At 41.6% G+C, this 12,784-nt stretch overlaps 1 protein-coding gene across 1 annotated transcript in view; it reads right to left on the reverse strand.

The window, feature by feature from the left end:
* Positions 1-218: 218 nt before the first annotated feature.
* Positions 219-12,784, reverse strand: part of LOC143293131 (large ribosomal subunit protein uL1m-like) — a 12,805-nt gene continuing 239 nt past the window's right edge. Inside the window, exons 2-9 of the mRNA XM_076604050.1 lie at positions 10,670-10,859; positions 8,339-8,555; positions 6,617-6,706; positions 5,938-6,009; positions 4,210-4,330; positions 3,764-3,876; positions 2,578-2,659; positions 219-1,048 (exon numbers count right to left, since the gene is read on the reverse strand). Of these exons, the coding sequence (XP_076460165.1) occupies positions 900-1,048; positions 2,578-2,659; positions 3,764-3,876; positions 4,210-4,330; positions 5,938-6,009; positions 6,617-6,706; positions 8,339-8,555; positions 10,670-10,859 (1,034 nt within the window). The 3' untranslated portion in view covers positions 219-899. The remainder of the gene's footprint in view (positions 1,049-2,577; positions 2,660-3,763; positions 3,877-4,209; positions 4,331-5,937; positions 6,010-6,616; positions 6,707-8,338; positions 8,556-10,669; positions 10,860-12,784) is intronic.

Genomic DNA, 12,784 nt, shown 5'->3' on the forward strand with positions numbered 1-12,784 from the left:
CGTATGTGTACTTCTGCTGTTGCTCATGAATGTTGTGTGCTTTTATTTTCTTTGTCTTTTTTCTCTCTCTCTCTCTCTCTCACACCCCACACACACATGCGCAAGCACACACACACACGTGCATGCACAAACACAGAGAGACACATGCATGCTCACACACTTTTCCCCTCCGATTCTTTACATACCCCACTCATACACAAACTGAACACTGGACAACATTACAGTAACTTCTTCTTTTCTTTAAATCAATAAAACAGAAATCAGTTAACAGTTATTTGTTTTCTCCCACACTCTGGCCAATTGATACAACAGACACGGTGAGATAAAAAAAACAAAAAAAACATAAGAGAATCTGCCCAATTTATGAAAAGTCACTGATAAAGCATGAATGATAGCCATTATCAAGTCAGTACAAAACACCATGTTGAACTGCACTGCATAGAATACAGCACACACACAGTCAAAGAAGTTCTTTACTTATATTTGCCTTATTTAATCAGATATTACAAATGCAAAGTTTGGATTTGGTGACAATGTATTTTGATTCTACTGATACAGTTTTCATTTAACTATTTTAACACATTATGAAACACCCCTGCACATTCTATGGTGTGCTGATTGCTCTGAAATAAACCAAAAACAATAATACCCCTTCCCCACGAAACAGTTATTAACAGTGGCAAAATCTTGTGGCTTCTGCATCTGAAAAATACAAATAGTACTCCCACAATTTTGCCAAAGAATGTTTCACCATACTATTTCTCAAGCACAACAAGTTTCTATGGGTAACTAACACGCACACACACACACATCGACATTCTCACACCAAATGACTGGTCTGACCAGTCTTGACAGCAGATTCAGACACTTCTGTTGCTCGTGCTCCTGTTACTAGACATCTATGCAGCTGCTTCTTCATCCTCACTGTCGGAGTCCTCTTGTCTGGTGTCCGTCCTCTTTTCGTAGCCAGGTACGTAGTCCTCTATCTGTAGCAGGAAACGCTCGGTGGATGGCGGAGCGATCACAAGTATCTGTGTGATCAATGGCCCTGTTCAACACAATGATGCAGCATGATATAAGGGCTGGTGGGGAAGGAGGTGGGGGTGAACTCTGATTCTTGACTAAAGGTTTAAAGGTTAAAGGTCAGATAGCTTTAAATGGCCATCAGGTCAGCGAATTCATATCCAATGTCTTGGGCTCGGCATAGTCAAAGAAGGCGAGGCCCAATCCTTTCCCTCAGCCATTTTAACTATAATGAACTGAAGTTGGGTACCCATTTACAACTAGGTGGAGTGACAACAATCAGAATAAAGCACCTTCCCTCCAAGGACACAACATGCTGAAACAGAGCCTTGAACCCTTATCACTAGTGACCACTGGATCAGAAGTCCAACTGACCGATTCTGCCATGTCGCCCCATGCCTGACTTGTTTCTCTCAAACATGAAGTACAAAATGAAATCGAATAAAGTAAAACACTTAAAGAAAAAAAAAACCACCATGGACACTGTCACCATACAGACAAAACAAAGTGATGTGTTGGCCTACAGGTAATGCATCTGCCTAGGAACAAGAGAATCTGAGCGTACTGGTTCAAATCACACTGGCAGTTGCCAGTAATTTCTCACCCACCACTAGACCTTGAGTGGTGGTCTGGATGCTAGTCATTCGGATGAGATGACAAACCAATGTCCCTTGTGCAGCATGTATTTAGTGCAGCATGCATTCAGCACATGTAAAAGAACCCACAGCAACAAAAGGGTTCTCCCTGGCAAAATTGTAGAAAAATCCACTTTGATAGGAAAACAAATAAAATTGCATGCAGAAATTTTTTTTTTTAAATGGGTGGCAATGTCCCTGGGGAGAGTAGCGTGTATTTCACACAAAGAAATCTGTTATAACAAAAAAGAGTAATACAAATACAGGTACAAAATACAGTCTTTATTAATGAAGGTAAAAGATAAACAAGGCATATGCTTTATTTATATTACATCCAGCCCTCACCCTAAAGAGAGACGAAAGCAAAATAAGCCAACTGAAAACAAAAACAACAACAACAAAAAAGAACTAGAACACACTGAAAATTCACATATTACCATAATCAAACTCACTACTGCCTGGTCCCTACAGAGGCAAGACAAAGGCAAGGAACATAAACATGTCTTTTTATCTTCTTTTATTTTTTCTTTACAAGAGGGGTGGACAATGTATGAGAGAACCGATGCAGTGACCAGATGTTTATAAGGCTGGATTCTCACGCAAGTTTCCTGACTTCGATCCCCGGTTTTAGCGCACCTGGCGGGTGAAGGGTGGAGATTTTTCCACTCTTAAGGTCAGCATATAGGCAGACCTGCTAGTGCCTGAACCCCTTTTGTGTCCATATGCATGCAGATCAAATATGCACATTAAAGATCCTGTTATCCATGTCGGTGTTTGATGGGTCACGGAAACAAAAAACAAAACCCAGCATGCACACCCCGGTAAAAATAGTAGGCTACCTACATGGCAGGGTAAAACAGTCATACACATAAGAACTCAATTAGGACTTGCAGCCCATGAACAGAGAAGAAATACTCACCTAAGTTCTTGGCTCTGCCTTTACAGATGTCTTCTACATAGGCAGTAAAGTTTGCCATCAGTTCGTCAGTCGGCATTTTCAGCTGGAAAGAAATATAAGGCCTTAAACACAGTACAGGATTTTTCTAATCTTGATCTGATCTTTTCAATTCTTCTTTCTCCCACCCACTTCTCACCAGCATTACATTTGGAAAATAAAAAGTTGTTGCTTATTATCAGTACACTGATTTACAAGAATATAGAAAGGCAAAACAAGAGAGAAAAAAAAGGATGAAACATTGTTACAAAACATATACTATCTGAACTCTTGCAATGATCTAGCTCTTCAATTTGAAACTGATTGGATACTGTCAGTATTTCTAATGACTTTTTTCTTTCCTTGGAACATCATATTCTTAACTGTCCCCTATTGTCTAATCACAGAAAAAAAGGAATGTTTCTGAACTTTTACCAAATACAAGAAAAGAAACTGATCACTTGCAATAAGTCTTTGTTTTTTTTTTTTTAGTGGGGGTTAAAAGAACCCACCTGGGCAATGACTTCATATCCACTGCATCAGGGCTAGGTATAAGAAGGTACGGCCCAATTCTCTCCTGCTGTTTTAACCTTCCCCAACTGAAGTCAGATATCCATTCACAACTGGGGGGTTGGGTATTACAAAAACAGATATGCTTTAACTCTCTCCATACGAACAGCGAAAGAGACGACGTTAACAGCGTTTCACGCCAATTACCATCATCAAAATATTGCAAGCGGAAGGCTCTTATACTGAAGAGGTGAATGCTGACAAAGAATACCACAATTCTGACGACGGAAGCTAAAGGTTGGGTCATTCTGACACCCACTGGACATCTGAAGGGTCTGTGTAGAGGAGAAGAGAGGACTGGCCGTACTGAGTGAGTTAAGGTTTAGGAGAAGAAAACAACAACACAAGCCATCCTCCCCTATTCCACACCCCTCCCAACTAAATTTAAAAAAAAAAAAAAAAAAAAAGAGCATAAGACCACAGTTTCAGTTGATGTTCTCACCTGGGTGGAGTAAAGAAGGGGTGGGGTATCACAAAAAGGGATAAGTCAGGTTTAGGAGAAGAAAACAACAACACAAGCCATCCTACCCTGTTTCAAACCCCTCCCCACCAAAAAAGGAGAAAAAACAGCATCAGACCACAGCTTCAGTGATGTTCTCACCTGGCCAAGAGGTACCTGAAGTCGACCTACAGCGTCCGTTTCTTTCTGAGAGTTGTAGGTCACTCCCTTGGAGTACAGCGTCCACATCTCCTCAATATCTGACCCAACACTGCCTGATACACACACACACACACGTTTATTCACTCATTTTAATCCCACTCATGTTGACAAATTTGACACAAGTTTCAAAGTATAATGGAGCGGTCCGGTCTTGTTTTCTGAGGTCACAGAATGCGCAGCACACGTGCGCGCGCACACACACACACACACACATTCATTCATTTTTATTTCATGTATGAAGTCAAATTTGTCCTGTTTCATAGTATGATAAAGTTGTCTTGTTTGCAGAAGGCACACAAAGTGCAGGAAACGCACGCACGCACACACAGACAGAGATTTATATTCCCACTGAAAACACCCCTCAGTGTCAGCAGTCCAGTACCCACCTTTCCCCTTGTTAGGAAACTTGTCTTTGAGCAGTGACCTGATGGGGATGAGCTCTGTGATGACTTCGGGCGTGCACAGCACGGCGTCAATGTCATCCTTGTCCACCAGACCCTCCTGGATCTGCACACGACCAAGCAAACCCATACACACCTGTTCAAAACTTTGCGCCCCAGAACTTTGGGACAGTTTGTTTCCTGTATCTTGACAAAATACCAATACAAGGAGAAGCCATGGCAGAATCAGTCAGGCGTTGGAATTCTGATCGAGTGTCCACCAGTTATCAAGGTTCCAGGCCCAATATCTGCAAGGTGTTGCATCTTTGGGAAATGTACTTTACTGTGATTTTCCTCACTCCACTGAGGTGTGAATGGGTATACCTGATTTCAGCTGATGAAGGTTAAAAGGGTGGAAGGAGAGGTTTAGGCTCCACCTTCCCATACTGAGTCCTAGACACTGGATATGAATGCTCTAAAAGGCTATAGGACCTTTTAACCTTTAAGTACCAATAAAGGTCCAATGGTCATTAAGGCAGGGACAGCACCGTGTTGGTTGTGGTGTGCTCAGGGCATGGCAAGACACTACACAACTCATGGTCATTTACTAGTCTCTGGTTCTGACGGATCCCTTTTTAACCACTGTAACCTAAATTCTTCTGCCGAGAGAGTGGAACTGTCCCATTGCATTGGCCTTCACATGTTAAACGCTCCCAACACACGTTTCTATGAGCATTCTCTCATCTCTCATAAACGAGAGTTAGACATGCATTGGCAGTCGTCAGACACAATGGACTTCCAAGATCCTGATGATGATGAATGATGATGGGGGTGATGAAGATGCTGCTATGGGGATCCATTTAGGTTGGGGACTACATGACAAGGCTCAACTCTCATAACATCCTGGCATCAACCAGGCTGAGAGACAGAAAACTTCAGTATTGGTTAAGAAATATGAGCAACACTGAAAACTGACTGGCAAGGGTATTTCTAACAATTATAACGAAAACAACTAGGGGGTGTGCCTTGTGTGTGTGTGTGTGACTCTGTTGCAGGCCCATTTTTTGCTATAATTTTGAATACTGCATATAAACATAAACATTGAATAACTCGAAGAACATAACACCTCGATTCTTCACACTTCTTGTGCATGCTGTGAGGACAGCCAAAATTTAGATCTGAACTGACAAAGTGTTGGTGTGGAAGTGGAATATAGAGAACCTGAATAAGTGACATGTGATTAATATAAAAAGCTGTGGCAACTGATAATAAATAATATACCAATACATTTTGAAGGCATTTTATCAACAAAAACAAAAAAAGGAATGATTCTTATGTGCAAATTAACAATATCTCAATACATACATACTGCATACCATTGTACTTCAGAACTTTGAAATACCAGTTGAGCCACTTACACACTCAGCCAATGTTGCATATGCCTCATGTTGCCAGTTGCAATCTCAAACATATGCCAGAAATGATATATATCTCTATATTCGTGGGAATGCAATTTTTATGTGGAAGTTTTTAACCCACATAAAATGTATGCTCATTCATTCATGAACATATTCACATTTATTTCACACACACACACACAAACACACACACACACACACACACACACACGCACGCACACACACACAGAGCTAAATCAGATATCCACTTAACGCATGAAACCTACCATTAGCCATCCTACTATCCAGAGCAAAAGAAAACTACGACCAGTCTTACCTGTTTGACAAGGTCTACACCTCCTACAAAAGATGCTCCCAAATTCTTGGCCTTTTCCATGTCCTCTTCTTTCTGAAATAAATACCTGCTATCAATTTCAAATGATCAATAAAATCTCAAGCTGGTAAGTTCACACACACCAAAAAAAATCACACACACACAAACACACGCACACACACACACAAAGCAGTGATGAGATCAAACAAGGAGCTACTATTAGATCTACATCCTACTGATCACTAGTTCTGAATGAAACTGTTAACTCATAAAAAATCTAGAATGCTTCAAAGGCACAACCATGTATGACTGTTCAAACCAAAGCCATGGTTTATTGTCTCATCCAAAGACTAGCATCCAGATCACCACTCAAGGTCTAGTGGAGGGGAGAGTATAAATGTTGGTCTGCATGGGACTCGAATCTGCGCTTCCTAATCTGGTGCTTTACCACCAGGCCACCGTTCCACTATACAGCATGAAATTCATGTTCAGTACATAAACTCTTTTCACTCTCTCTTCAATTACCTTTCTTTCATGCACATTTTCTATTTCCCTCCTTCCATTTTTGCATTTAATAATAACACATAAAGAGTGTTGAAAAAGAAAAGAAACAAAAAACAATAACATGAAAGCAAATAAAACATGTAACACATATATTTATAAGGATGGTGCAACAAAGGACCTTGCAGATGATGGCTATTTTCCGTTCAACATTCTGTTCAAACTGGTATGGTAGCAGAAGAGTTCCCTTCACATTGGGCAAGAACTTGGTCTGCACACAGTCAAAGTGGCTGAAAATGATTAAGTCAAAAAAGGCACACAAAACCTCACAAACATGCACTTACTTACTAGACATTATGCCTTCTGGCATGTAGGGCAGTGAAGAAGAACCACCACACATGTCTGCTTTGGGTCAGTATCTGAATGGTACCCCAGCTGTGCTTCAGAACATGTACTCAGCTCTTATGAAGTTAACACACACTTGGACAGATCTTCAACGTCAAATCAAAAATGAGATAATGCACATACACTGTCCCAGTCTGCCAATTTAACTGAAACAAATAGGAGCTGGCTATTCAAGCTCTCACACAGCAATGACACACACTCTGAAAACTCTTCAGATACATCCTTTCAGTGAGTTCTTTAGCATGGATTTGGACTGGGTAACAGGACTGTTCTCTCTTGTCTCCTTTTCATCATGTATTTCCAGCATCAACCAGTCCTGAGAGAACATACCTGCAGTGTTGGTCAGAAAGCCTGACCAGCACTGCTGATCAAAAGTCTAAAGTTTGAGCAATGTTCTCAGCCTCGCATCCATTGATTTTGGAATAACTCCAATGTGTATTTCCCATCTGACCTACAACAAGCTAAACTCTGGACAAGCCAGCTGGAGAAAAAAACAACAACCAACCAACATGAAAAAGAAAAAATTCTGTGATCATACATGCAGAGGTTACTATTCCTACACTGGTCCAACAGCTGGTCCAACCTCTTAACTGTTTTTTTTTTCTTCTGTTGTTGAGAGACAGCCCTGAAATGCCTTCTTTGCAGTTGAGAGACAGCCCTGAAATGCCCTCTTTGCAGCTGAGAGACAGCCTTGAAATACCCTCTTTGCAGTTGAGAGACAGCCCTGAAATGCCTTCTTTGCAGATGAGAGACAGCCCTGAAATGCCTTCTTTGCAGATGAGAGACAGTCCTGAAATGCCCTCATTGCAGTTGAGAGACAGCCCTGAAATACCTTCTCTGCAGCTGAGAGACAGCCCTGCAATGCCCTCTTTGCAGTTAAGAGACAGCCCTGAAATGCCACCCTTGCAGTTGGCTGGGCGAGAAGCAATATGATTTTAGGTACCGGTAATGTTCTTTTGCATTGGAGAAACAGCCATGGAGCAACTCCAGAGCAGACTGTGACTGTGAGGGGGTCGGGACAGGCAAGATCATGAAAGATACATATGAAGATACAGAAGAAATTTCACAACTCGGAATCAAAATCTGAACTTACTTATATGATTGATGAAAGATACATCTGATGATGATACAGAAGAAATTTCACAACTTAGAATCAAAAGCTGAATTTACTTGTATATTTCAATGGTTTCACACCATTTTCGTCAGCACATGGAAAACAGGAAAGTTTGGGGCTGGTCAGGCTGTGAGTGGACTGAATTCATGGCTATATCAATGTCAACCTGCCACTAGGTGGCAAAACAAGGTATTTCAATAGACTGTCAAAAATCATAGGGAGTTGAGCCAGTGTCTCGGTTAAGGCTGGGCCTTTTCATCTTGATTTGGATGGCTTCTTAAAAGTCCTCTTACAGGACTTGGTTTCTATGCCTGGTTGTGAAATTTCTTTGATAATGTATTCAGAATCAGAGAACCTAAAGCGACCAATTTATACTAAAGATACCTTTTTTTTGGTCTTCATGTCTAGCTGCATATCGGCATAGACAAAGCCCTCCAGGTTGTCCAGCATGCAGGGTTCAGCAAACTCCTTGTGTCTGTCCAGACACTCCTCCAGGGAGAACCTGGGCCGTAGGTAGTGTGTTCGTATCCACACATCGTCAACTGGTACTCGTGACAGGAATGCTTCCGAGTACTTGGACACCTTGCTCACAGTGTCAAATCTGTTTTAAATTTTTTTTACTTCATTATAAAACTAAAAGAATTCCTTATAAAAACAAACAAACAAACAAAAAACATAGCTTAGATAAAAGAAATGGGGATCGATCAAAACTCCTTTTCCTTGTCAAAGTAAGCTACAGTATAATTGAGTATGAAATGATGCAACAAAGAGTGAAAAATCCTGATATCAGGGTTTGTGTTCATGCAAGATTTTTTCCCCCCATAAGTTCCCAAGTGGTGGTGTTTGGCATTAAGGTTTTGTTTGGTGGTACGTGCGATTGTCTTTGATTTTCCTTTCTTTTGTTGCTCCCTCAGTGTGTCCCTGCCATCTCTTTGTACGGTTCCATTGTTAAATAGTATTGGTCAATGGTTTGTGAACATTCCAAGACTTTTCCTGAAGGGCAAAACAGATTTTTCCAAGATTTTTCCAGGCTTGGAATTGATCATCTCATTTTCCCCAAGACTTTTCTTCACTTCAGTGACTCTGTAGCAATTCTGTGAAGACTTTCAGAAGAACTTGCCATATGTGGAAAAAAAAATGGTAACAAGGTTCGAGTAAGAACTTGGGATAAGGGCCTTCAAAATCTGAGATTTATGGTAGACCTACATTAAGGCGTTATCGGCCGTAGTTACTTTCGTTTTCTCTGCATAGGCGGATAGTAGTTTGCACAGGACAGGAATGTCAGACCCCTGCCGGAGTCTGCACTAGTGGGTCACGGTTAAGTATGTGTAATTAAATCTGAGATTTATGGTAGCCCTACATTAAGGCGGCTGATGATCATAAGAATGACACATGGAGGTTGACTATGGGCTTTAAATGATGGGACATGGACTCTTCTACAAGCTCCCTTTCATAAATGCATGTATAAACTGGCATAAGTTAGGAAGTGTTACATCTTTAAGATGAAATACTTAACTCATTCTACCAGCTCCCCCAGCATGCTCAGGCATCTTTAAGAATATTTTGCCCAAACAATGCTCAGAAACCAAATCCTGTTTAATCAAACTTGATGTCCAGTCTTTCAACTGGGCATAGACAAGGGAAGAATTAAACTCTTGATGAAAAGTTTCATATTTTCAAGCACTTTTGGGGGTTTGCAAGTTTGGAAGCAATAATGCCTTATTAAAAATAGTTGTCTATAGTCTCTCCCGTCGGTCGGACGGATGAGTAGGCAGGCAGGCTTATCTGTCAGTGTGTGTCCTCATATGGGAGAAGAGGCCGATTCTGGATGCACAGCACTTCCCACAGGTGTTGCAAGGGAAAACATCTCCAGAAGTTGAGCCCTGCTTCCTTCGCTCACACTTCTCCTTAATGGCCAGCGTTCTCTTGTTTTCAAACGTCTTTATGCCACTAGAGCACAGCATCCGAGAGAGCGAGAGCGGTCAAGGGCATCAGTTTCCCAGGAAGCAATGTCTATGTCACAGGCTTTGAGGTTTGTTTTCAAGGTGTCCTTGAAGCACTTGCAGGGTCTTCGAAGTTCACGGTGGCTTTCCTTCAGCTGGCCATACAAAAGCATCTTCGGGATCCTGCTGTCTGTCATGCGGACAACGTGTCCTGTCCAGCGTAGCTGGCACTGGATCAGCAGGCTTTCGATGCTGGGCAGGCCGCTCCTCTCTAGGACCTGGAGGTTGGAGACCCTGTCTTGCCACTTTATGCCGAGGATCTTTCGTAAGCATCTCTGGTGAAACTGCTCAAGTTGTTGAATGTGACGGCGATACGTCGTCCATGTTTCACAGCAGTACAACAACTGCTGCATGGCTAAAGCCTTCAAGGTGAAGAAGTTTACACAGGATGTGATTTTTGAAGTGCTTGGTGGCTTATATAATGAATATTCAATCTGATGTATGCATATCCTATCATTATTCTATTAAAAAACAACAACAAAAACAATAAACAAACAAACAAAAAACAGGTAAGTGAACTGCTGTCCTGGTTAAAACAATCAAATGAATCTGGCAAAACAAAGTCTCACAAAAGGAAATATTGTTATCAGTATCGATAACACACAGAACGGCTTTCATCTGTAAATATGCCAATGTTTGAAACAGTACACAAACACACATTAAAAAACAAAACAAGAACCATTTCATCAGATCAAAAATGCTCAAGTCTCACTTTTGCTTCACAGTTTTGCTCCATCTCTCCATTTGTTTGGGTTCAGGCGGTGCCTTGAAACGTGTTTTCTTTTGATTTCTGTGCCGGACCTGACTTAAAAGTGGACATATGCTGGCTCTCAGACTGCAAGGAGTGGAACACTGAAGTGGCACAGCAGAAGACAACAACCCTGATGTCAGTGTTATCAGTCCTGCACACACACATACACACAAAATATTCAACAATAAGAATGGTTTCAGAATATATGAAGATGTTTCTTCATTCAAGCAAACTTGTGGAAAGACAGGAAATAAGTTATTGCACAGTCTGTCAAAATAATTCTCACCAGCTAACAGCTTTGTTGCTGGAATCTTTACTACTACTTCAAATTAAAAAGTGAAAAATAAATGAAGTGTGAAAGGATGCTGTTTCAGCTGTTAGAACATGAATGCCCAAGGGAAAGGGGTAAAACAAAATCTGTTTTACTCATGGGCAGTACTCAGCCTCTCTTTGGGTCTCACAGAAAGGAGACAGTGTCCAATTACAACAAAAGAAAATGACCATGTCACCCTGAATAGATCCATCCATCCATCAAGAGAGAGAGAGGGGGTGGGGATATCCTCTGAATGGATGTTTACACATGCAGTAGTCGATTTATGAAAAACAAAAAACAAAAACAAAAAATGTGTGTGTGCCAGACACATGTGACTTGATCACCAGAAGCTGTGGCAAAGTGGTTAGCATCATGGACTTATGGCTGGGGGGATGCAGGTTGGAATCCCAGCGGAGGTAGGTTTTTTCAGCCTACCCACAGTTAAGTGTGCTATGGGCCTAAATGGGAAGACTGGGACCACACTGTCGAGTATCATCCACTTCATGGATGCCTCTTTAGGTGTGTTGCTCTAATTTCCTGACCAACACTGCAAGTGGCAGAATCTCTCCGGCCTGGCTGACACTGGGATATCATTGTGACAGGAAGCATTGAGTATAGCCTTGTCATGTAGTCCCAAGCCTAATTGGACTTCCATAGCAGCATTGTTATTCTCCTCCTCCTTCATCATCAATACAAGAAAAAAGTCCAAAATTATGTAGCCTTTCATGCCGTGCTCTCATGGTGACCTTAGTTCTGATACCCCTCCACTTCTGTGCTTGGGGTGAGTCTTGTCAAGGTCTTCAGTATCAGCAGATTCAAGGGGGACTGTCATTAGCAGGATGTGGTGGAGATGCTCACTCAGTCTGGCTCTGCAACTAAGCCACTGTTGTTGTCAGGGGACTTAACAGGTGGTGTCCTAAATACGTTAAATCAGAACAGGCACTACTGATCACCACCAAAGTTACTCAGCAGCAGTGTAGGGTCTCCTCTGGGATGTTGCCTCCTGGCAACCTAACATCGATGGTTCCCTGCTGACTGCTGGTGCTGGGACTGCGACAGATGAACCTGGGTGTGGCCATGTATGGAGGACTTGGAATGCGCGGTGCAGATGATGGGGCAGCTAAAAATGGGCCACAGACTTGGTGCAGGGCTGTCCTCTTCAGTTGAGAGCATGTTCATTCAGCTGTGTTCATCTCAATTTCTGTGCATCTTCTCTATGTCTGTCTTCGTCTGCCCAGTTTTCTTTTCCCTTGAGGGTTCTATTTCAGTGCTTTTCTGGATATATTGTCTGCAGCTTGTTTGAATGTGAGAGATCAAGAATATACTTTATTTTATATAGGAACAAAACCTGTCTTCAAATAGTTCAATTTAATTTTTTTAAAGGTTTCAGCAGAATGAAACTGTCACTTGAAGACGGGAATGGAGAAAATAGATATGTGACAGGGGTAGAAATGTGGATATTGCCGGAACGTGAATGAGTAGGTAGGAGATGCGAAAGGAGATGAAGCGCAAAAGTATCTTTCTGAGCTAACATTCCTTTGAATCGTTTATCACTAAATGTCGTAATATAAGGCGAATCAAAAATCGAATGTTCAAGTACAACTGGAAGCTTTATCAAACCACGGCTGACTCAAGTTTGAAAAATTTAACTCGGTTGGAAACTTGGTGTGATCAAGTGACCAACTGGTCGACTATCACTGTATCAGCATGGATCCAGAATAAAATGTCAGGCGCACACGGTGCACTCAGACATCAGACACATA

Source organism: Babylonia areolata, chromosome 1, assembly GCF_041734735.1.
Source record: "Babylonia areolata isolate BAREFJ2019XMU chromosome 1, ASM4173473v1, whole genome shotgun sequence".
NCBI classification, from domain to species: domain Eukaryota; kingdom Metazoa; phylum Mollusca; class Gastropoda; order Neogastropoda; family Buccinidae; genus Babylonia; species Babylonia areolata.